We start from the raw sequence: 23,818 nt of genomic DNA, 5'->3' as shown, positions 1-23,818 counted from the left end.
GTGCTCAGTGGGTTGAGGATCCCGTGTTGCCCTGAGCTGTGGCATAGGTCGCAGACGTGGCTCAGATCCCGAGTTGCTGTGGCTGTGGTGTAGGCCGGCGGCTGTAGCTCCCATTCAACCCCTAGCCTGGGAACCTCCACATGCCGCGGGTGCGGCCCTAGAAAAAGGCAAAAAGACACAAAAAAATAAGAAAAGGAGCTTCCTACTGACAGGAAGTGGCTAGGGCGACTGCAGCCCCCTGCCCCCGCCCCTCGCTCATGTCCGCCTCTGGGCCTTGCAGGACTCCGATTCTCCGAGGCATTCCACTGCTTCCAACAGCTCCAACCTGAGCAGCCCGCCCAGCCCGGTGTCGCCGCGAAAGACCAAGAGCCTCTCCCTGGAGAGCACCGACCGCGGGAGCTGGGACCCATGACCCGTGAGCAGCAGCAGCACCGGGCCCCCTCCGCCCACCTCCATCCCCTCCTCCACCTCTGCCTGAACACCCCAGGACCAGCGGCATGGCAGGGCAGGGATTCAGGAATTGACTCTAGGACTCGCATCCACGCCCCTCGACTTAACAGCAACAACCGTAAAGGCAGACTTTCATCGAGCGGCTTAGATTAATACTGATTTCATTTCATACACTTAGAGTTGCTTTCCATAATATTTTACCCTCCCCTAAAAGGTAGCTTAAGTAGACAGATTACACAAATGTAAGCGATAAGAGTAAGATTAGACAGCTATTGTTTTCACCGTAGCGTCTCCTTGCAGCCTGGAGAGAGCACGCGGGGCCCGCCCGTGGGTCCCTGGCGGCACCCCAGCCCCTTCAGCCCCACAGTGAAGGTCGTTGGCAGTAAGTCCCTATTCACAAAGCAGTGCATATTTTACTACAATGCAGAGTTTAAGTAAATACACACATATAGAGATGAGATACTGAATGTATATAGTAAAAAGCATCTTGCATTCAACGAGAGATGGATGCGTAGCGTATATGAGAGAGCGCATTTAATTTAAAGAAATGTGTTGTTTCTTGTCTGTTTTCCAACCAAGTACTTAAAGCGTGGAAGGCCTCAGGCTGACACTGGCAGAGGGAGAGTGAGAGCAGGGTTCCTTTGGTGCCGTTTCTCACACTGGTCGCGGTCACCTGGAGCGTAGGAAACGTTCAGAGGCTTTGGTTTCTTTGGTTTGGAGTGTGACTGGGGAACCAGACTTCTGACATTTGAAGCCTCTTCAGCAGTATCATGACAAGACAAATCTACTTCTACCCAAGGCATTTCTTTCCTGGCAGTGGAATTGGAACCCTACTTCTCCTTTCTTACTCTACTTTGGCATCTTCTGCCCATGAATGTCAAAGTGCAGTTTTGTCACCTTCTGGATCCCTTCCATCTGAAAGGACACAGGAATGAGGTTGTTTCTGAAGGTCCTTGAAAAGGCTCATAAAAGGGCTTTTTTCGTGGCTGATCCCCTCGCCCTCTCCCTGAGTCGCATTGAGGCACCTGTCCCGCAGCCAAGCTGGCTTCTCGGGGAGGAGTCTGTTTTGAGGAGGGGTGTGAGCTTCTTCAGATGAGCCTGGGAAAAAGGGTTTAATGACCAAATAATTTCAAACCTCAAATGCAAGGACTTGAACAGCCTTAACCAAATATTCTTCCCCTCACGCGGTGAGAAGCGGCCGTGTTGAGCCCGGCGGGCGGGCGGGCACAGGCAGGCAGGCAGGCCAGCGTGGCCTTCTGTTCTCTTCCTCCCTCAGTGGCTCTACGGGCTTGTAGTCACATCGCCATGTGAATTCCTGCTGTTTTAGTTACCACAAGGAAATGAGATGCAGAACCAGAACTTCATTTCTCCAGAGTCATTTCACCAGTAAAGCACATGAGAAAGAGAACTGAAAATAGCTCTTGAAAGTAAAGAGAATCTGCCTCGCTTACTTTCTGTCTAAATTTCTCTTAGACACAGAAACAGATGTTCTGCTCTCCCCTTCAAAGGGCAGCACAAGGGCAGCGCTTTCCTGCGGGGGCTGGTCTGAGGTCAGTGTCTGGGCCCTGTCCCTTCAGCCCCGAATTCACCTCCTCTTCCTCCTGGTCGGCAGGGGCCACAGGGAGCTGGGCTGTTCCACGCCGGTGCTGCTCTGGAACAGGCGACTGAGGGTCAGCGAGGGAGGACAGGCTGCTATGTGGGGACTAGATTGTCCTATGTTACAAAAGAGAATTTTAAAAGGATAACAGGCCTGACATTTAAACATACTGAACTCAGTGCTTGCTTAGATCTGCTTACGTTTTCCTTTGGATGGGTATCAATTCCTGTGCATTTCTAACCTTCTAGAGCCTTTTCTTTTGGAAGAGAAGTGTCACGTGAACGTACTTTCGTGCATCCAGTGTCCAGAGCCATGGGGATGCCGTGACTCTGGTCACTTCCTACACTTGGCACTTCCTGGGGGAGGAGGGAGCCAGCCAGCCAGGGGCTGAGGGCCCGAGACCAGCTCCCCTCCTCCCCTGCAGCCCCCTCCTCCCCCCGTCTTTCCTCTCCCCGCTTCCTGCCTCCCTCATCTCCTCTGGGAGGAGGCCCACCGGGCTGAGGGTCACAGGACAGCACCCTAAGCCATTAGGTTATAGCTTTGACAAGTACGTTTCTGTTGCCTGGAGGTGCTTTTTTGTTAAGATGGCTTTGGGATCAAAGTATAACCGTACCTGAAGTCTGGACCCCACCACAGTGAGTCAAACAGGGCAGATGAGAGCACGGCTCAGGCTCACGGCCAGCCACATGTCACCCAGTCACCTGACTCGTCTCACCAGCAGTGAGAGCACAGCCCCCAAACAGTCGTTTCTAACAGCAGGACTTTGGGGGGGACTCTGCCAAGAGTAGTGGGTTTGGGGGGGGTCGTTTCCCAAGATAATGATCATTCTGCTGGGCTTATCCCACTAGCTTCTGAAAAGAATCACTTGAAAAGCTAGGAAATAGGTTCTAGAGAAAACAGAAAGCACGATGCTCGGGCAGAGGCACTAGGAACGAAGCTCACAGAACAGAGGTGGTCTCTGCTGTCTGAAGCCGTCCTGTGTTTCCGAGCAGGACATGAAAGAGGAGCGGATACGGCAGCAGGGACTCGTTTCTCAGTCAAAGAGGAAGATCAACGGAGAGGCATTTCTGGCACAGTCTAGATGTGTTGGTATATGGTGCTATCACTGTTCAGCCAATTTGTTGTCTACCCTTGAATTCTAATTTAATCTTGCTGTGTGCTTTGGGTGTATAAAATTACATATATACATTCACACACACACATTTCTTTTTGCCAAAAACAAAAGCCTTCCTCCTTGCAAAACGATTGCTAAAGCAGATTTCCCTTCTTTAGTTATGTGTGTACACACACACACACACGCCCATCCCCTGCACTTAGTGATTTATCTTCTTTCCCAGAAGCAGAGTTTAAGGCCATGAAACACAACTGAAAAGGGCCCATCTAGCTTCCCAAGCAATTCTTGTACCCAGGTTTCAGGGAAGAATCTGAAATTCCCGTTATGTTTACAGCAACAATCTGTCATTCCCCAGCTGGCTCTCAGCCTCTTTCTGCCTTCCATATGGTTAGAATCGTGTCGTTTTGTTCCTCAGTGGCCACATCTACTTCTGTGAAAGACCAGTTGCATTCCTATGGACTCTCAGGTATCATTAAAGCAAAGCCAGAGTGGGGTGGGCCGTCATGCCCAAGCCCCAGGTACAGCAGGGCCGTTTGCTGGCCTTTGGCCACGAGCACTCATCTCCCAGCTAAGCAGAGCCTTGGAAAGCTCGGCACCCACTCTCTGGACACAGGACCGTCTTCTCAGCAGTGGTCAGACTCTGCCGCCGCCCGCATCTGCCAGGCACCCCACTCCCCACCGCTCCCTGGCCCAGCCCCTGAGTTAACTAGATAAGCCACGTGGCACTGCATTGGGCCCATCTTTAAACCTGTCTTACCAGGACTTTCTTACCAAGTCCAGAGTTCTCCACAGAGTCCTGCTCCTCTCAAGGGCCTCGCTTCAGCCAGCGCTCTGCCCCATGCCAGCCCTGGCCAGGCACCTCCTCCTCCCCAGGGACGGCCTTTACCCACGGAAACCATTTCATTCACCGGGGGAATGGATGAAAACAAATCAGCCTTGGAATTTCCTGACAACAAAATGACCTGCCTTTTTATTTGATAGTGTAATATCATTTATAAATTTTTTAGGGTTTTTTCTCATTGTAATATTATTGTACAGTTTTGCATGGCCTGGGTGTAATCATTTTTTTTGTTGTTGTTTAGAATATAATGCTGACAAATAAGTGTGTATGGAAGGGGAAAAGAAACTGCTTTGGCCTCTTATCACTCATTTCATTTTGTTTGGTTTGATCCCCTCGATGTCTTAGGTAACTTTATAAGAGATTCTCTGCTACCAAACAATGGTGTGGATTCTTTTGCACAGAAATATTTAAGGTGGGACAGTCAAAAATGTAACAAGACTGTCACCAATACTTTATGTTGGTATCACTTAATATTAACCAGACTCTGATGTATTGCAATAAAACAGGGAACTGTTAGAATGGAGTATTTTGTCTTTTTTTCCCTGATTAAAAAGTCTGAGGGAGTTCCCATTGTGGCTTAGTGGGTTAAGAACCTGGCTAGTATCCATGAGGATGTGGGTTCACTACCTGGCCTCACTCAGGGGGTTAAGGATCCGGCATTGCCATGAACTGTAGTGTAGGTCACAGTTGCAGCTTGAATCCTGCGTTGCTGTGGCCGTGGTGTAGACTGGTGGATGTAGCTCCAATTCAGCCCTTACCCTGGGAACTTCCTTATGCCTCAGGTGCGGCCCTAAAAAGAAAAGGGGGGGGGGGCGCTCTGTGGAATGGAGAAAAGGTGATTGACTCTTTTCACCTCATGTGACCCAGTTTTCTGCCAGTCCCCCTCCTCATTCCAAGCTTCATCATTACAGTAAAAGGACACGGAGATAGTTCCTCCCATAGCTCTGGTAAGAGAGTTCCATTCTCTAGAAGATTTCAGCTCCCCTCTTGATAAAACTTCCCTAGTACTTGCTGGGTCTGCAAAACCAAGCTCCGCCTAAGCCTCTGTGGGTGGCCCTGCTGTGTGCAGTTGTCAGCAAGCAGAGAGCCCACCACACCAGGGACCCCACCCCTGCCCCAGCAACACGTCCCCACCCGTGTCACATCTGACCAGGTAAACAGATGTGGCAGAGAAACCGCAGACACGTCCACGAGTTGAGTTGCAGCTTCTGAGTTACAAGGATGCATCTGGGGACATGCAGGCAAGGCCCCGGTGGGCTGGACAAAGGAAACTAATTGGCTGCAGCTGAATATTCTGAGACCTCTCCCTGTTCCACTTCACGAGTAATGGACAGTTCTGCCTGTTACCACTATGCTGATTCATTATGGCAAAGACCACACCTTCAAGGCGGCAGCTGTGAGGCTTAGAGGAAGGCTTGGCAAACTTTCTGTAAAGGGCCAGTGAATACAGATTTTCAGCTGTACAAGCGACAATACTCTATTGAAGATACTCAACTCTGCCACCCACATAAGAGCCACCCTAGACAATACCAAGAAAACATTACTTACAAAAACAGGCGGTGATTTCCATTATTCTCTCCTCCAAGTCACTAATTCATTTTGCTCTTCAGTGCCTTTAATTCAGCTTGTGTCTCTGCAAATGTATTTTCTAATTTTTCTTGTCTCCTTATATTTCCTAGTTCCTTTCAAAAGTATCTGCATTACACACAATACATCACAAACACTAAGAGGACATGAGCATAAAATAAGACAAAATCATTCAACCAAAAAAAAAGGAACAAGGAAACAGAATCAACTGGAAAATAAGGTTTAAAGTGGCAATAAATAAGTAAATATCAATAATGACCTTAATGGACTGAATGCTCCGACCAAAAGACATTAAGAGTGGCAGACTGGATAAAAGAGCCCACAGTATGCTGCCTACAAGAGACCCACCTTAGGACAAAGGACACATGTAAATTGAAAGGGATGGAAAAAGATATTTCATGCGAATGGAAAAGACAGAATCTGACTAGCATCCATGAGGATGCAGTTGAATCCCTGGCCTCAGTGGGTTAAGGATCTGGCGTTGCCGTGAGCTGTGGTACAGGTCGCAGACACGGCTTGGATCTCACATTGCTGTGGCTATGGCGTAGGCCAGCAGCCACAGCTCCAATTTGACCCCTAGCCTGGGAACTTCCCTATGCCACACCTAGGGACCTAAAAAGCAAAAAAAAAAAAAAAAAAACCTCAAGGCAAATGATAACAAAAACACAACCATTCAAAATCTATGGGATGCCACAAAAGCAGTGCTTAGAGGGAAGTTCATAGTGATACAGGCCTTCCTCAAAAAAGAAAAATCTCAGATCAACAACTTGACCCACCACCTAAAACAATTAGAAAAAGAACAAACAAAAGTGAAAGTCAACAGAAGGAAGGAAATCATAAAGATCAGAGAGAAAATCAATAAAGTGAGAGCTTCAAAAAACAATAGAAAAAAAATAAACCAAGAGCTGGGCTGGTTCTTTGAAAGGGTAAACAAAATTGACAAATCTCTGGCCAGACTCACCAAGAAGAGAGAAAGAACTCAAACAAAATAAGAAATGAAAAAAGAGAAACCTCAACAGATATTGCAGAAATACAAAAAACCATAAGAAAATACTATCAATTATATGCCAACAAATTTGACACCCCAGAAGAAATGGACAACTTTCTAGAGACAGCACACCAAAACTGAATCAAGAAGAAACAGCTTAATTGAACAGACTGATAACTAGAAATGAAATTGAGTATGTAATAAAAACACTCCCTACAAACAAAAGTCCAGGACCAAGTGGCTTCCCAGGCAAAATCTACCAAACATACAAAGAAGAACTTATACTCATCCTTCTTAAACTTTTCCAAAAGGTTTAAGAAGAAGGAATACTGCCAAACACATTCTAGGAAGCCACCATCATCCTAATACCAAAACCGAAGATATTACCAAAAAAGAAAATTGTAGGCCAATGTCTTTGATGAATATAGATGTAAAAAAACTCAACAAAATTTTAGCCAACCAAATCCAACAACATATAAAAAAGATCATACACCACAATGAAGTGGTATTCATCCCAAGTTCACAAGGATGGTTCAACATAGGCAAATCAATCAACTACATTAACAAAAGAAAATTCAAAAACCACATCATCTCGATACAGAAAACACATTTGACAAAGTCCAACATCCATTCATGATAAAAACTCTTACCAAAGTGTGTATAGAAGGAACATAACATAATAAAAGCCATTGGTGACAAACCCACAGCAAATATAATACTCCATGGGAAAAGCTGAAAGTCTTCCCTCTAAAATCTGGAACAAGACAAGGATGCCCACTCTCACCACTTTTATTCAATGTAGTATTAGAGGTCCTGGCCACAGCAATCAGACAAACAAAAGAAATAAAAGGTATCCAAATCAGAAGAGAAGAGGTAACACTGTCACTATATGCAGATGACATACTACATATAGAAAACCCTAAGGACTCCACACAAAAACTACTAGACTTGATCAAGGAAATCACCAAAGTAGCAGGATACAAGATTAACATTCAGAAATTAGTTGCATTTCTGTATACTAACAATGGAATATTAGAAAAGGAATATAATACCATAATACTTTTTTTTTTTTTTTTGGTCTTTTTAGGGCCGCACCCATGGCATATGGAAGTTCCCAGGCTAGGGGTCTAATCGGAGCCACAGCTGCCAGTCTACACCACAGCCACAGCAACGCCAGATCTGAGCCACATCTGCGACCTACACCACAGCTCATGGCAACACCAGATCCTTAACCCACTGAGCAAGGCCAGGAATCGAACCCGCAACCTCATGGTTCCTAGTTGGATTCATTTCTGCTTTGCCACAATGGGAACTCCCAAAACATAATACCTTTCAAAATCATACCCCCAAAAATTAAGTACCTAGGAATAAGCCTGACCAAGGAAGTAAAAGACTTACATGCTGAGAACTATAAAACATTAATCAAGGAAATTAAAGAGGAGTCAAAGAAATGGAAAGATATTCCATGTTCCTGGATCAGAAGAATATTGTAAAAATGGCCATCCTACCCAAAGCAATCTACAGCTTCAGTGCAATCCCTATCAAATTACATTTTTCACAGAACTAGAGTAAATAATCCAAAAATTTATATGGAACCATAAAAGACCCAGAATTGCCAAAGCAATCCTGAAGAACAAAAGCCAAGCAGGAGGCATAACTCTCCCAAACTTCAGACAATATTACAGAGCCACAGTCATCAAAACAATGTGGTACTGGTACAAAAACAGTCCTACAGATCAATGAAACAAAATAGAGAACCCAGAAATAAACCCAGACAAGTATGGTGAATTGATCTTCAACAATGGGGGTAAGAACATGAAATGGGGAAGACAACCTCTTCAGCAAGTGGTGCTGGGAAAACTGGACAGCTGCATTCAAATCAATGAAACTAGAACACAGCCTCACACCATGCTGAAAAGAAGCCCCAAATGGCTTAAAGACTTAAACATAAGACAAGACACCAATAAAACTCCCAGAAGAGAACATAAAGCAAAACATTCTCTGACATCAACCGTACAAATGTTTTCTTAGGTCAGACTCCCAAAGCAATAGAAATAAAAACAAAAATAAACCAGTGGGACCTAATCAAACTTAAAAGCTTTTACACAGCAAAGGAAACCATCAAAAACAAAAACAAAAAACAAAAAAGACAACCTATAAAATGGGAGAAAATAGTTTCAAATGATGCAGCTGACAAGGGCTTAATCTCCAAAATATACAAACATCACTAATTATTAGAGAAATGCAAATCAAAACTACTATGAGGTAGCACCTCGCATGTGTCAGAATGGCCATCATTAATACGTCAACAAATAACAAATGCTGGAGAGGGTGTAGAGAAAAGGGAACCCTCCTGCACTGCTGGCGGTAATGTTAAATTGGTTCAACCACTATGGAAAACACTATGGAAGTACCTCAGAAAACTAAATATAGAACTACCATATGATCCAGCAATCCCACTCCTGGGCATATATCTGGACAAAACTTTCATTGAAAAAGATACATGCACCCCTACATTCAATGCAGCACTATTCACAAGAGCCAAGAGATGGAAACAACCTAAATGTCCATCGACAGACGAATGGACTAAGAAGATGTGGTACACATACACAATGGAATACTACTCAGCCATTAAAAAAAACAAAATAATGCCATTTGCAGCAACATGGATGCAACTAGAGGTTCTCGAAGTAGTCAAAAAGAGAAAGACAAATACCATATGATATCATTTATATCTGGAATCTAATATACGGCACAAATGAACCTTTCTACAGAAAAGGAACAAATTGATGGACATGGAGAACAGACTTGTGGTTACCAAGTGGGTGGGGGGAGGTGGGATGGACTGGGAGTGTGGGGTTAGTAGGTATAAACTATTGCATTTGTAGTGGATAAGCAGTGAGATCCTACAGCATAACACAGGGAGCTCTATCTAGCTAGTCACTTGTGATGGAATACGATGGAGGATAACGTGAGAAAAAGGGTATATATATCTATATATGTATGACTGGGTCACTTTGCTGTAGAGCAGAAACTGTCAGCACACTGTAAACCAACTACAATTTAAATTTAAATCCCTCCAATAGGGAAAAAAAAACAAAACAAAAAAACAAGTAGTGGTTTGGTCCAGGGGCCACAGTTTGCCAGCCTTTGGCTTAGACTAGCGTGTTTTCTCATCTACAAAATGCTCAGGCTGAGCATCACAGGAGTTAATGTATAACTACAATACATAAACACAGACCTGCAAAGGGCTGTGCAAGCGCCAGCAACAGGTAGGTGCAAGGTGCTGGGCGCCAGGCTAAGCCTCGAGGGCCCCCCAGCAGGTGTCACGGAGACCACCCCACCTCTGCATCCTGTCCCAGAGCCCAGCAGTTCTGTTCTGGTCAACCCCATTTTGAAGAAAGGAATTTTCCTTTAAGAACCCAAAAAACCTCCACGAGAGCCCACTGGGGACCACTCTCCAATTTATTTCACCACCTAATGCACCCTTCAAGGCTTCCCGGTCCATCAGGGGCATTTTGAATGTTCAAAATGCCCCTGGTACCCAGGAGTTAGTTTTGCCCCAGGAAAGCCACCTTACAGAAAGTGCTCCTCAGCCACGCTGATCCCAGGTGCTGATCCCCCCCGCCCCCTGGCCAGGTACTACCCCTGCAGGGAGGTGTCTGCAGTGACCCGCAGTTCCCAACACCACCTCCTAGCCTCTTTCGCAGCAGCCGTGGCAGGGACAGAGGCAAACCTTACAGAAGCATTTGGAGGCAGGAAAGGGCGTGACACTGACCTCGGGCTCGTCAGCCTTTACAAGTGAAGGATTCATACCACAATGCTCAGATTGTTCTCTTTTAATTGAAACAAATGAATCAGACAATTGCAAGAACTGTACGAAAATTAACAGAGCCTGTAATGACCTCTTAGGTCCAACCTGGCACGTCCACGAAGGCCCTGGGGCCTGGAGCAGGAGGAAGGGCCCCACGCCCTGCCTTTGAGCCCCCACCCACGGTTCCCACCCCTCCCCACAGGAGGCAGTGGTTTCTCCAGGTGTCAGAACAAAACATCTTGGAACCAGCCAGAGGCAGGGGCGGGGGTCCTCGCCTGGTGAGGTCGTATTTGTTGGCGCTGCTCAGATCTGTGCTTCTCCAGCTCCAGGTCACAGCCCGGAGGGGAAGGCAGAGAACACAAAGCTCATTCTGGAAACAGCCACACACACAAACCTTATACTACATGATAAAATCCCAAAAGGCTCCTCTGTCTGGCTTTTGGTTTTGGTGGCAGGGATTCAAAGGGCGAACCCTCATCTGGTTGTGACATCCGCATTAGCGAAAACCCCTGTTACAAAAAGGAAAAGGAGATAAAACCGTCTTTTTACCAAGAGTCATTTCAGAGGACGGATGAACACTAAGCAGATTCCGACAGACGGCGGTGCGGTTGCATTTTCATTCCGAGCCTCTCACCCGACACCCGCTTAGCCATAAACACCGTGTATAAGCCCTGGCGCCAGCAGCGTCCCCGTCGCAGCAGCCGGCCACCCTCTCCGGCGGGGCCGAGGCGAACCGCACCCTCGGCGCCACCGGCTTCTCGCTGGTTGCAGCGCCGCCGCAGCTACTGCTGCTCAGCCTGCCTCCTGCGGTAGTTGCTGTAGGCCTCCTCGAACATGGCCTTGCAGGGGAAGCGGGCCTTCAGCTTGGAGCAGATGAGGAAGGAGCCCCCCATCTTCCTGTGCAGCGAGTAGGTCTCCTCGGGCGGCGGGACCAGCCGGTGCTTCAGCATGATGGGGATCAGGTTGTGGATCTTCTCCGTGGTGCTCTGGGTGCCGAAGTCGAAGGGCTCCTCCGAGGCGAAGGCCTCGCCCAGGATGAGGATGGCGTCCAGGTGGGCATCTTCCATGGCCTGGAGAGCAAGGGGCAGGGCGAGTGGCGGCGAGACCAGGGCCCTCGCCGGCCCCGCTCCCACCACAGCGCCCCAGGCCGAGCGCTCCTCCAAAGCTCTGCCCGGAAGCTGAGCGGGTCACCCAGGTGAGTGTCTCAACCTGATGAAGTGAGGGTAACTGGTGACTAGCATCCATGAGGACGCGGGTTCGATCCCTGGCCTCGCTCAGTGGGTTAAGCACCCTGGCGTTGCCGTGAGCTGTGGTGTAGGTCGCAGACTCATCTCGGATCTGGCATTGCTGTGGCTGTTGTGTAGGCCGGTGGCTGGAGCTCTGATTAGACCCCTAGCCTGGGGAACCTCCATATGCTGCAGGTGCAGGCCTAAAAAGACAAAAAAAAACTAAGGAAGGGTAACTGGGACATAAACTCAAACTGCTGGGGCCAGGAAAACATTAACATGTGAACTGGCTCCATCTAAGACAAGAGGCAGCAGCGGTGGGTCTGTGGCAGACGCCGGCTGGGAGCCCCGCCCAAGGGCGCTGGAATTCACAGTTTCTATTAGACCCATTGGTCCAAAAAGCCCCCGAGCTGAGGTGAGCCTCGCCGCCCCCAGAGGGGACAGACCTGAGATGACCTGGGCTCTCACCCATCCCCACAGTCAGGAGAGGAAAGTGCTGCCTTCTGAGTGGCTTCTGGGCGACAGGAGCGCAGATGGTGACCCCTTTCTGTGGAGGGCTGCTGACCCTCCACCACGCCCCGCACCCCTTCCCCAGGGAGGCCCGGGCTCCCCGAGGCCCTGGCCACCAGCCTGACCAGCCCAGGGCTCGGACCTGAAGGTGGGCAGCGGCGCGACATAAAGCAAGAGCCTGGCGACTGGCCCCTGGCATCTGAGACCCTCGGCACAGAGGCTGGGGCTGTGCTGACCTGGCAGGGCGCTGTGGGGACCCGAGGCAGCAACCGCTGCTGACCCCTTCAGATTTCAGAGGAAAAGCGTGCACAGCACCCACCCACCCACCCTCCCCTAGACTCCCTGAGCCTGGCCCGGGGGGCTCAGCAGGCCCCGTGGTCCCCGGCGCTCACCTTGACCTCATAGCCGGTGAGGAACTTCATCTCTATGGACTTCTTCAGCACGGCCTCCCTGTCCTGGTCGGCAGCCGCCCGGATGACCTGGGCGCAGGCACGGGGGGCACTCGTGGACGGCCTGTTGGCAGGGGCTCCCCAGGGGCAGGGAGCCGGCACCGCCCCTCCCCCAGCTGGATGCCAGCCCACGCATCCTTAGCCCTTACTTTCCGGGGTGTGGCAGCTGTAGCCTCACCCAGTGTCACCACCCACTGGGGACAGGCAGGGACACAGAGACATCGGGACAGGGGCCCTCCCTCCCTCCCTCTCTCCAAGCCCCAAGCACCCCATCAGGCCAAGGTCAGGCCCAGCCCCCACCAACCTGGATGTAGAGGTCCGTGAAGGATCTGTCATATTCCCGAGTCGCCCCGAAGTCCAGCAAAGCCACCTGGGAAGGGGCGACAGCATGGGACGGCTTGGCCCAGTGGAGCAACAGGGCTGAGACCCCCAGCCCTCTGAGCCCCGCTCCTTGCGGGAGCCCCTCTAGCCACTCACCCTGTGCTGCTGAGGGTCATAGAAGAAGTTGGACCAGTTGGGGTCCGTCTGCATGAAGTGGAACTCGAACAGCTCCCTCAAGCACAGGACCAGGATGTTGTAGCAGATCTGGCAGGAGAGGAACTGGTGATACAGCGCCGGGCCGCCTGGGAGCCCCCGGATCTAGGCCTAGAAGCCTGACTCCTGTTTTCTCCCCATCTTCCACCCCAACCGCCTTCCGCCCAGAGATGACCTTGACTCCAAGGGTAACATCCGGTGGGGAAACGCAGCAGCTTGACCTTCCCTTCCCCCCCCCAGGGAGTGCCTCGCGGGGCCCCAGGGCCACCATCTGACACACCTCGTTCCGGATCTCCTGGCTCAGCCCCTCGGCCTGGTCCAGGGGGAAGCCGGACACCAGCTCCGTGGTCAGCACGTGGGGGCTGCAGAGCTCGTCCACGATCTCAGGCACATAGAAGAAGGGGTGGTCCTTCAGCAGCTCCCTAGAAGGGGTGAGAGGTCACAGCCTGGCCACCTGCTCCTCCCACCCCCGCCCTCAGAGCCCTGGAGCCGCCCTGTCTCCAGCAAGGGGCCGGGGGCTGGGCCGCACCTGAACTTGCGGGCACAGGCGGCCTCTCGCTGGTAGTCACACTCGAGGGCCAACTCCCGCCTCAGCACGTCGATCAGGTGCTCGGGGAACAGGCCTGGGCCGGGGGAGCAGGGCGTCAGGGTGGGCCGGGGGCTCCCTGGGGAACCCCCCCAGGTCCCCGGAGCCCACCCCACAAGGCAGGCTCAGACCTTCGGGAAGCATGTTGCTCATGTTCAGCACGGCCATGAGGTTGTTGACGTCGCTGTTGATGCTCTGGGCCACGCCGGGGTACTGCGGGGGCGGGGAGAGCGGGGGCAGACACAGCAGGCCCTCCCGGCGCCCGGCAGCCTCCCAGAAGCGTCCCCCCCAGACCCCGCCCTCCATGGGGCCCAGAAGAGCCGCCGAAGCCCCTGGGCCCACGGCCACCTGTGCTCCGCCCCCATCTCCCCCAGCCCCTCCCCAGGAAGGCCCCACCCCTGCAGCTCAGCCCCAGGCAGACGTCACTCTTCCCGCCCCCCGCCCCCACCAAACTTGCTGGGAGCCTGACCCCCTGCCCCAGTCACCCATCAGCAAGTGCTTCTCAGCACCCAGTGCTGACCAGGCGCTGGGGACACAGGTGAGGAGATGCAGGCCCTGCAGGGGGCCAGGGGCTCACGCCGGCGGCCTACCTGGATCTTCATGGCCACCTCGCGGCCGCCCTTCATGCGAGCCAGGTGCACCTGCCCGATGGAGGCGGCGGCAAAGGGCCGCTCCTCAAAGTACTCCAGCTTGTCCCGCCAGCTGGGGCCCAGGTCTTTGTTGAGGGTTTTCTGGAGGGAGAGGCCAGGAGGGGGCCATGAGCATGGCCGGGGACCCCCTGAGAAGCCCCCGAGCACACCCACCCCTGCCCCCAGGGCTGCCCGGCGCCCCCCTCGCCTCACCATCATCTGCTTCAGCGGCATGAAGTCGGCGCTCTGCCTCACGCGCTCGAAGATCTTGGCCAGATGGGGGTTGATGAAGGCATCGTCTGGAAGGCAGCCGAGCCGTCAGAACTGCGGGCCGACCCCGCGGAAGGAGGGCACGGGGGCCACGGCAGCCCCCCTGCCCGGCAGACTCCGGGGAGGAGGCCGAGCAGAGGGGCCGCCCTGTCCTTCCACACGCTGACCCTGAGGGTCAGAGAAGAGGCCCGGGCCCAACACCAGACAGCAGGCCTGGCCTCGGGTCCTCCTCGCTCTCAGGGAGAATTTCCCCACTGGCACACAGGCCCCGTGCTCTGGAGGGGACACAGGGGCACAGATCTCTACACAATCCCGGAGCACCACCACCAACCACCCCCTCCCCACACCCCAGCCCATTACGCCCCTCCCCGGACCTGGGCACTGGGTGGTCTGCACGCCCAGCCCTGACGTGGGGCGGCCTCTGAGCCCACCCCAGGAGCTGGGAAGGTGGGCTTCCTAGAAAGAGCAGCGCAGCTTCTATGATTATAAAAGAAAGTCACTTAGGAAGTAACGTCCAGTAAAATGTTTTAAAAACCCATAGGAGTTCCTGTCATGGCTCAGTGGTAACGAACCTGACTAGCATCCATGAGGATATGGGGTCAGTCCCTGACCTCACTCAGTGGGTTAAGGATCCAGCGCTGCCGTGACCTGCGGTGCAGGTGGCAGATGCAGCTCGGAACTCTGATTGGGCCCCTAGCCTGGGAACTTCCATATGCCACGGGTGCGGCCCTAAAAAGACACACACACACACAATTTGACCACCTACAGAGAACGACTGTTCTCTTTCCTATGCATTTTTCCCTGACTGCAGCCGTGCTGCCTGGAAGGGGCTCTGGCCTGCCTTCTGAGCTGCTTTCCTCTCATAGCAGCCCCCTCGATCGTTACCTGTTGTTAAACAGCTTTCTGAAATATTCTGTAAAGTGCACAGAAGCTCCGTAGGCAGCTCAGTGGCCAGACTACAGCTGGTTCACTTTGTTTACTGTAGACCACGAAGAATCCCTGGTACAGCCGCCCGTGCAGAGCCCTGACCAAGCCTCTGAGGCTTTCCTTCTCGGAGAAGGGGTCTGGGCATCCAGGGCTTCCACTGGACCCCCGAGTCCCACGGCAGCACCCGCCCGCCTACCTGGGGAGCAGCTCCTTACACTCGGCCAGTTCGGTGAGTCCACCTGCCTGCTGCGGGGAACTCACTTTGCTCTCCCACTCAGGACACCAGCCCCACCGGCATTCCTCCCAGTGAAGGGAGGCTACTATCAGAAGCCCCTGATACTCAGCTCTGCTCTGGGGCTGAACGGAGCCAGCCTCCTGCTCAGCTGCTGCCACCTCCCCCAGCCTTCTTTCCAAGTCCCTGACATCCCATGGTGGCTAGCCTCGTGAGCTCCCCCACAGGACCCCTGGACCATCATGTGGTGGGGAAGCCAGGGGGCAGGAGCCCATCTCTCAGCAACTTTTAAGATGCCCTCACCTCTGGATGTCTCAAAACACTCAAAAGAAGCCAGAAAAACAACCGTGGGCTACTAAGATGCTGTTTGTAAACATCTCAGGTTGGCTTCCACGGCCAGGATTCAAGCACGAGAAGCCAGTGGCAGAAAACCACCCCCAGTCTGCTGCCCAGAGGGGCCGAAGCACGGCGCCCCCACTGCAGCCGCCCAGAGCCCAGCTGCACTCACCCTGGATGCTCAGCATCTGGCCCAGCTTGAGCGCCGCCCCGCGCACCTTGCAGAGCGTGCGCACGATGCGCTCGGCGTTGGCCTCGGACAGGAAGGGGCTGGAATCCAGCACGGCCTTCTTCCCTGTGGAGAAGCCAGGTCACCATGGTGCCCCTCGGGCATCTGTACGCCTCACCCAACTGCACTGGCCCAGTAGCAAGAGGAAGAGGCCAGCAGGGAGCAGGAATGGCCTTAGTGAGGCAGCGGAGGCAGGGGTCAGGGAGGGGGTAGGCACCAGGCCTGGGAGCCCCCCACCCCAGCGGGAGCACCGCAGCCCCTCCACCCACCCAAGCCTGAGTAGGCTGGACCAGCCCACGGGCCACGGACTGTGGGTCTCGGGCAAATCACCACTGGTCCTCCCAGTAAAAACAGGGCCAACAAGAAGACGTCAGGGTTTAAGGCACTTTAAGTGCAATGCGATAAATCCCCAGAGATCCCGGCATGGAGCCTGATGCCAGAAGCTCCATCACCGTCTCTCCTCCTGGGTCGGTGAAACTGGCCATGCGATCCTAACTCCACATTTCATACCCACCTCCAGATGCCGGAGAAGGTCCCCAGGGCCCCCAGGTCTACACGCACACGTGCACAGTGCCTCTCCCTCCATATCAGTCCCTGCCGAGTCACTGTCCCTCCCCCCCCAGTGTACTGGACAAAGGTCGCCAGCACCGAGTCCCTGGACACCCACTTGGGGCCTGCTGGTTGCTGTGAGAGTAAAATCCTCAAGGGAGAGGAGCTCAGGGTCAAGGACAGGGCTCCCCAGCAAGTGCCCGCCTCTCCCCTCTGCCCACAGAGGCCCTGCAGCTCCCTGCGGCCAGCTGGCCTGGGTGAATGGGGACCTTGGTCCAGCACCCTTGGGGTGGGAGGGTGCAGGACGGTGCTCAGGGTGACAAGGAGAGGGTGACCCTGTGACATCTGATGCTTTTGCTGCCCTCTGTCCTGTTAGGACAGAGTTGGACCAGAAACCCCCGGGGTTACCCCCAGGACACCCGGCCCTTTTCTCAGCCTGCATCACCATGGGCCTGGCCCAGTGCTCAGAGTTGGTCTGAGCCGGCTCCGCAAGGGGAGCAGGGGAAGGGGCCAGCACACCAGTGCCCTCTGCCCTGGGGGCATGTCCTGGCCCTGATAGACGGGCGGGTGGCGGGGGGTGCTAGGGGATGGGAGACTTGAAGTACCGCAGCTGTTGGGCCCACACAGGGCTTGGCTCACTCGCAGGGTCCCAGATGGCAGGACAGGGTCCCGGGAAGCAGAGAGATTTGAGCTCCAAGGAAGAGGCAAGGCAGCCGTGGCGCACAGGCAGAGCCATTCCAGGACGGCTGGGCTGAGAAAGGCCTCTGGATCACCCACCCCCGCCCCGGGGACAGCAGCAGAGGCCAAGGCTGCGGGACGGGCAGTCCTCTACATCTACTCTGCCCTCCGCAGGCCCTGAGGGCTGGGGACCCCAGCCATGTCCCTGAGGAGGGGGGAAAGCTGGGAGAGAAGGCCATCCCCCCCGCCCCAGGCAGGGAGGGAGAGTTCCCCCAGCCGACCTGAGCTGATGGCAGCCAGTGTCCCTGAGATTGATTTAGGGCTAGAGCCTGGCCCCTAGAGCTTTCCAGAAGCCCCTCCGTACCCTGGCCCGTCCCCACAGGCTGGAGTCCGTGTCCCCGCCTGGGCCAGGCTGGCAAAGCCAGGGAAGCCCAAGGCCACGGTGGGCAGGTCCCCACCCAGCAGAGGCTCCCCAGGCCCAGGAGTTCCAGAACCCCTCAGGAAGCTGCAGAACGTCCCACCTGGGCCTGAGCCCACGTCCTGGTCTCAGGCTGGTGGCCCCCTGACAAAGGACAGCAGCTGTGACCTTGGAGCCAATGCAGCCTCTTCCTGCTTGGAGGCAGCAGGATGGAGAGCAGCCAGTTTCGGGGCGGGGGACAGCAGGAGGGGGGTGCACCTGGGACTGCTGGCTTCTCACTCTGGAGAGGGCCAGGCTTCACTTCCCAGAGTGTCTGAGTGCCGACACTAAAAATACCCTCCCTAATCCCCTCTGTCCTCCAGCCTCTTCCAAGGACACACACCCCATGTCACCTGCACTCAGGGACCTGTGGGACAGGCTAGCGCCCTCTCTCTGAGGCCCCTTGGCCTCTTAAGACAGTCTTTCCTGAAGGTGACCCGGGACCAACCAGGCAGCTGATAGGCCCCCCTCAGGCCCCCAGGAAGCTGGCCCCAGGCTGCAGCCAGGCCTCAGGGACCACAGTACAGTCCCCAGGGATGGAGGGAGGAGGTGTTAGGTACTGGAATGAGCTGATGTCCCCTAAACAGGCCAGGGGAAGGGGGCACTCAGCCCAGAACTTCAAGTCCATTTTAAGACATCCACCAAGCAGACAGCTCTTGCAGGGCTGCTCTCGACTGCCCCCAGGACCCCCTTAAAGGGGAAGCCCCCTCCACCTACCTAGCCTACCCCCCACACCTGGACAGCCTGGGGGAGGGGCCCAGGTGGGAGGGGTGGAGCCTCCTGCTGCCCCGCCCATCAGCAGAGCATCCTAAGCCCGGCTTCAGAGCAGCTGGTCTACGGAGTCCCCACAGTGCTGCCAGACTAGGGGGCACTGAGAGCTCTGCCCTGACCCCAGGCGACCTGGGACGCAGAGACAGCTCAGAGACGGAGGGTCTGAGGCAGAGAGGTGATGGCCCCCCAAGGTCACCGAGGTGGGAGATGGGAGGCCGCCCAGGTCTATTCCAGCAACTCCCACATTCCTCATCCACAGCCAATGGGGACTCCAGGCAGGTGACCTGGCCGGACCCAGGGGCCCAGCAGCTCTGGGGAGTAGGGGCAGAGGCAGGGCCAAACCAGAGGAGCAGGGGGCCAGCTAAGTGTGTGGGCTGGGCTAGGAGCAGAGCGGCCTCCAGGCCTTAGACTCCAGGGGTGAAGCCAGATGTGCCAAACACACGGTGAAAGGGGCCCTGGTGGCCAAATACAAGGCCACCCAAGGCCGAAACTCCGGGAACACAGGTAGGAGCTGGGGGTGACAGACCCACCTCCCAGGGTCCACCCTGCCCCTTCCAGTCAAGGGCCCAGCTCACCTGAGGGGTCCTCGGGGCGAAGGCTCTTCTTGGCAACCTCAGCCAGTGCCCCAAAGCCCAGACCCACAGCAAGACCTGCAAGGAGAGGGTTGAGGGCACTGGGCATCTGCTTAGGCACTGGGCATGTGCCCATAGCCCCTCCACCTACGAGACCTGGAGCTGCCCCAGAGACACAGCCTCGCTTCCCAGGGAGCCTGGCTGACACTCCAGACACCTTGGGGCGGCGGTGGGGGGTGGGGGGGTGGTCAGCGGCAGGAGACACACACCTGCTGTTTTCAGGATCTGGCTCACTGCAGGTGCTCGCAGGGGAAAAGCCTCCCCCCCACCCCACCCCCTTCACTACAGGCTCCCAGGACACGCGAATACACCCCAAGTCAACGTACAACTGGGAGCCACACTGCAGGGGGGGCCCAGCAGAGATGGAACATGGACCAGGAATGGTCTTGGGCCAAGGACATCCTGACAACTAGGCAGCCCCCTGGGACACAGCCGCCCTCTTCACAGTCTGTGTGAAAAGCCTCCAATACTCCAGAATTCTCTAATTCTTCACGCGGCCATAAGAAGCATTACTGCTGAACACAGAGCAGCTGTTGGTGGGAGGCGCAGTCTTTCTCATTTGCCTTTTTAGGGGCCACACTCACGGCATGTGGAGGTTCCCAGGTTAGGAGTTGAATTGGAGCTGCAGCTGCCAGCCTACACCACAGCCACAGCCACGCCAGATCCGAGCCAAGTCTGCGACCTCCACCACAGCTCACGGCAACGCCAGATCCTTAACCCACTGAGCAAGGCCCGCGATCAAACTGCATCTTCATGGATGCTAGTCTTGATCCTGAGCCACAAGAGAAACTACAAGAGTGGGAACATTTTGCAGAAGCCACGGGGGCTCCGGCCACAGCCCTCCTTGTGGGGAAGGCCTGCAGGCTCCGACGAGCTGTCTGAGGACAGTGGGGAGCAGGCCCTCCAGCTCCCTGCAGCAGCCTTGAAATCAAGGTTTATTGACACCTCGTTTATCCAGAGGTTGAACCGGATGATCCCAACTGTCTGGGAGAGGTCAGAGGAGCCCAACGGGTGCTACTAAGTCCACAGAGAAAGCCCAGGAGCCTGGCTCAGGGACTGCCTCCTCCACTTTAGACACAGCTCCGACTGGCTTGGGGTGGGGAGGGGGCGCATTAGCCAAGAGAGTGAGGAGCCCAGGGATGAGCACGCCGACCACAGCACATGGGAAAGCAGAGGCCCAAGAAGGACTCCACAGATGCCCCGGGACCAGCAGGCCTTGGGGCTCACACCGGGCAGGGGTCCTGCTCATGCTTCTATTTGCCAAGATCTCTACAATGATTGCACGTTACTTCCATGAAAAACATCGCTGAATTTACTGAAAAAGTTATTTAATGAAAAAATAAATTGTCAAAAAATCAAAAGAAGGTAACCCAATTTTTAAAACGTTTTTGCAATACCTCTTACCTCCCATTGGGCAGGTGCAGCCTCTGCTTCACCAGCCGTAATGGCTGTGAGGGCTAAAGAGCTGAGTTAGAGACGCGTACCTGGCTGGGCCCAGGACAGCTACTCGGGCGTTTGGTCCCCGTTACTGCCCTCACTCTAATTCAAAGGGTTAGACAGTGCTGCCCAAGGAACAGCATGGCAGTCATGTATATAACTTTACATCTTCCAGTAGCCACATTAAAAACGGCAAGCAGCAGCATGTGAAATGAATTTTGATCATATATTTTATTTAACCCAGTGTACCCAAAACACTGTCATTTCCACAAGCACTCAATATAAACATGGTTATCAAGATTTGGGAGTTGTTGTCTGCTCGTTTTGTACCAGGGCTTCAAAATCCAATGTGCATTTTACCGTCAGAGCACATCTCAGCTTGGAGCAGCCACCTTTCAAGTGCTCGGCACCCCACGCTGCTGCTGGGGCAGTACAAGGGCAGCAGAAGTCAAGCTCTGGAGACCATGGCAAGAAGGCACAGTCCTCAGGAAACGCCCCCAGGGGTGTGTGGGGATGGAGGTGCCAGGCTTGCTTCCCTCTGACACTGCTCCCCCGCCCCCCACCCAGCTCCAGAGGACACTGGGCACCGAGCCGGAGTCATGTCTCTGATCAAACATTAACTCCCCGCTATCCACCTCCACCTGACCCAGCACAATATCTGACTTAGCAAAATAATGATAACAGGAACATTAAATTTTAAACTGCAGTAACCTTCAGCAATACATCCACCTCTAGATTTTTCTCTGCCTAGGTCAAGTCCAAAGCCAAGACTGCAGAAGAGGCAGATGCATCAAAGGGGACCCAGCTGGCCACTCGTGCAGTCACCGAGCCTCTGACTCTGCTGGGCCCGCCTCGGGTGCTCTGTCAAACTCTTCTCTGGCCGCTTCTGGGCTGCCAGGCAGAGCCAAAGCTTTCCAAGGCCAAGGGCCTGTCACTAAACACTGAATCTCTGAGTGAACATTCCACAAAGGAGGCCATAGGCTCCTTCTGCGGCCCTGGGAGCTCCCTCGGGACCAGCCCAATGCCAGAACCAAGGAGTTGCCAACTGAAAGGCTCCCCCTGCAGCTCAGCTGGTGAGAGCTAGCCCTGACCTTGACCTCAGGGGCTCCGGCTCTACCGATCCAAGAATAGGCTGGTCCTCCCACCCTCCCCAACCTGGCTGAGCTTAAAGCCAGTCTCAGGCCCTCGTGCACAAGCAGGCAGGGCCCCGCCACGCTTCCTCCACGCAGAGCAGGTGCACCAGGGCTGCTCCTGGAACATCAGCACCTCTGCCTTGCTGCCTCCACTCGGGTCCCCCGCCTGGGTGAGGACGTGCCGGAACCAGTGCTCGCTCACTCTCCAGGGTCACCCCCGCCCTCAAAATAGTGCCACTCCTTGTCCTGACCCACAGTCCGGCCCAGCCTGGCCCACACAGCCCACTAGGAGGTCCTGGAGGTGACAAGACTCAGAACTGGCTCCGTGGCCCCACGGCCACCGCTGGCAGCCAGGCTGCCACCCCAGCCTATGAGGCGGCGCCAGCCCCTCCCAAGAAAGCTCTAGACATTTCTCTCACAAATGGAGGCTTTGCAGACAAGAAGCATGGGGGAGTGAGGAGCAGGTCCCCAGGGCCCAATCAGTCCCTGTTGAGCAAATGGGCTTCCGTCCAGACCGGCACAGAGGTGACAAAAAATAAAAACAAAACTCCTGCCAGCAAACAGCGCCACCTACGAGGAGGCTTGGGAAGAGTTTCTGTTCCTGCCAGCCCCCAGGCAGGCCTGCGGAGCAAGGCTGGACGGAGGGCCTCTGCCACAGCAAGGGCACAAGCCCGCTTCACTCACGCCAGACCCCCGTGTGCCACACTGTTCTAAGCCCTGGCTTTCAGCAACACACCCAACCTGAGGAGATGAGAAGGTTTGCACAGGAAAGGCAGGGGGCCAGGCTCCTTCCCGTTGCCTCCAGAGGCTCCCGAACCCTTAGGAAGGTCCCTTCTTCCTCCCTCCCTGCATCCCCCCGCCAGCCCAGCGTCAGGCCCCAGCATCGGAGGAGGGCAACAGGAAGGGGTGGTGGAGGCAGCTCCCCGCAAAGGGTTCTAGGTTCTCAGAACACGGCCAGGGTGGGAGAGGAATTCAGGGGCGCCAGGCGCAGACCCCAGCTGTATGACAGAGGCCTCCTCCTGGTCCCAGGACTGTTACAAATAGACATATGGCCCTGGGGGACTGGGGACTGTGGCTCAGCTTCCTCGTCTGTAGCTGGAGACACTAACTGCCTCAATTTCCTCACAGAGCTTCTAAGAGGGCAAAACAGGCAGCAAAGCTCCTTTTATTTTATTTAGTTTTTTAGGGCCACACCTGCAGCATATGGAGGTTCCCAGGCTAGGGGTCCAATCGGAGCTGCAACTGCTGCCCTACACCACAGCCACAGCAATGCGGGATCCAACCTGCGTCTGCAACCTACATCATAGCACACAGCAACACCAGATCCTTAACCCACTGAGTGAGGCCAGGGATCGAACCTGCGTCCTCATGGATACTAGCTGGGGTCATTACCACTGAGCCACAATGGGAACTCCCGAAGCCCCTTTTAAAGTAGGCACCCACAAAAGCAGAAACCAGGCTCCTCACCCCTGCAAGGGTGTAGAAGTTCGCCTGGACCTACAGAGCATCTGGCTTGCTGCCTCGGGGAGCACAAGGGAAGCGTTGGATGCCTAGAACAATAGCACACGTGCAGCATGCGCCCTGAGGAAATCAGGCAGCAAAGTTGGTGTCACTGTGTGCCACCCAGCGAGGGGACACCAGGGCAGCCCCCGTCAAGCCCAGGACCTCAGGTCTCTACAACCTCAATGAAAATCGAGTGCCCTATTGATAAACGTTTGTAGAGGAAAAGCCTGACTTTAGACATGTCAATGCTCCTGCCAGGAGCTCAGAGCATGGGGTGCTCTAAGACAAAAAAAAATTTTTAAAGACAAAAAATATTTTTAAAAGGAAGGAAGAGAGGGA

At 54.3% G+C, this 23,818-nt stretch overlaps 2 protein-coding genes across 30 annotated transcripts in view; one reads left to right on the top strand and one right to left on the bottom strand.

Moving 5' to 3' along the window:
• The window catches only part of CDC42BPA (CDC42 binding protein kinase alpha), a 290,122-nt gene extending 285,604 nt beyond the window's left edge, over positions 1-4,518 (top strand). For all 21 annotated transcript variants that reach the window (XM_021064440.2, XM_021064437.2, XM_021064439.2 and 18 more), the window contains one exon: positions 281-4,518. In XM_021064440.2, coding sequence (XP_020920099.1) covers positions 281-412 — 132 coding nt within the window. In that variant the 3' untranslated portion in view covers positions 413-4,518. The remainder of the gene's footprint in view (positions 1-280) is intronic.
• A 5,883-nt stretch (positions 4,519-10,401) lies between these two features.
• COQ8A (coenzyme Q8A) overlaps positions 10,402-23,818 on the bottom strand; it is a 45,878-nt gene continuing 32,461 nt past the window's right edge. For 6 of the 9 annotated variants that reach the window (XM_021064418.2, XM_021064416.2, XM_084979292.1 and 3 more), the window contains 11 exons: positions 19,350-19,424; positions 16,263-16,385; positions 14,539-14,624; positions 14,287-14,427; positions 13,828-13,909; positions 13,640-13,733; positions 13,391-13,532; positions 13,054-13,161; positions 12,881-12,946; positions 12,520-12,606; positions 10,402-11,461 (listed from right to left, as the gene is read on the bottom strand). In XM_021064418.2, the coding sequence (XP_020920077.2) occupies positions 11,174-11,461; positions 12,520-12,606; positions 12,881-12,946; positions 13,054-13,161; positions 13,391-13,532; positions 13,640-13,733; positions 13,828-13,909; positions 14,287-14,427; positions 14,539-14,624; positions 16,263-16,385; positions 19,350-19,424 (1,292 nt within the window). In that variant the 3' untranslated portion in view covers positions 10,402-11,173. Of the gene's footprint in view, positions 11,462-12,519; positions 12,607-12,880; positions 12,947-13,053; positions 13,162-13,390; positions 13,533-13,639; positions 13,734-13,827; positions 13,910-14,286; positions 14,428-14,538; positions 14,625-16,262; positions 16,386-19,349; positions 23,388-23,818 lie in introns of all 9 variants that reach the window. The other 3 variants (XM_084979293.1, XM_084979294.1, XM_084979295.1) reach the window with 3 other exon arrangements.

The sequence above is a fragment of the Sus scrofa genome, chromosome 10, assembly GCF_054392235.1.
Source record: "Sus scrofa isolate SSC_HxYL_T2T_F1_AM1 chromosome 10, Sscrofa_HxYL_maternal_Yorkshire_Landrace_v2.0, whole genome shotgun sequence".
Taxonomy (NCBI): domain Eukaryota; kingdom Metazoa; phylum Chordata; class Mammalia; order Artiodactyla; family Suidae; genus Sus; species Sus scrofa.
Note: the sequence above shows the minus strand (reverse complement) of the source record. Positions and strands in the feature narration are given on the sequence as shown.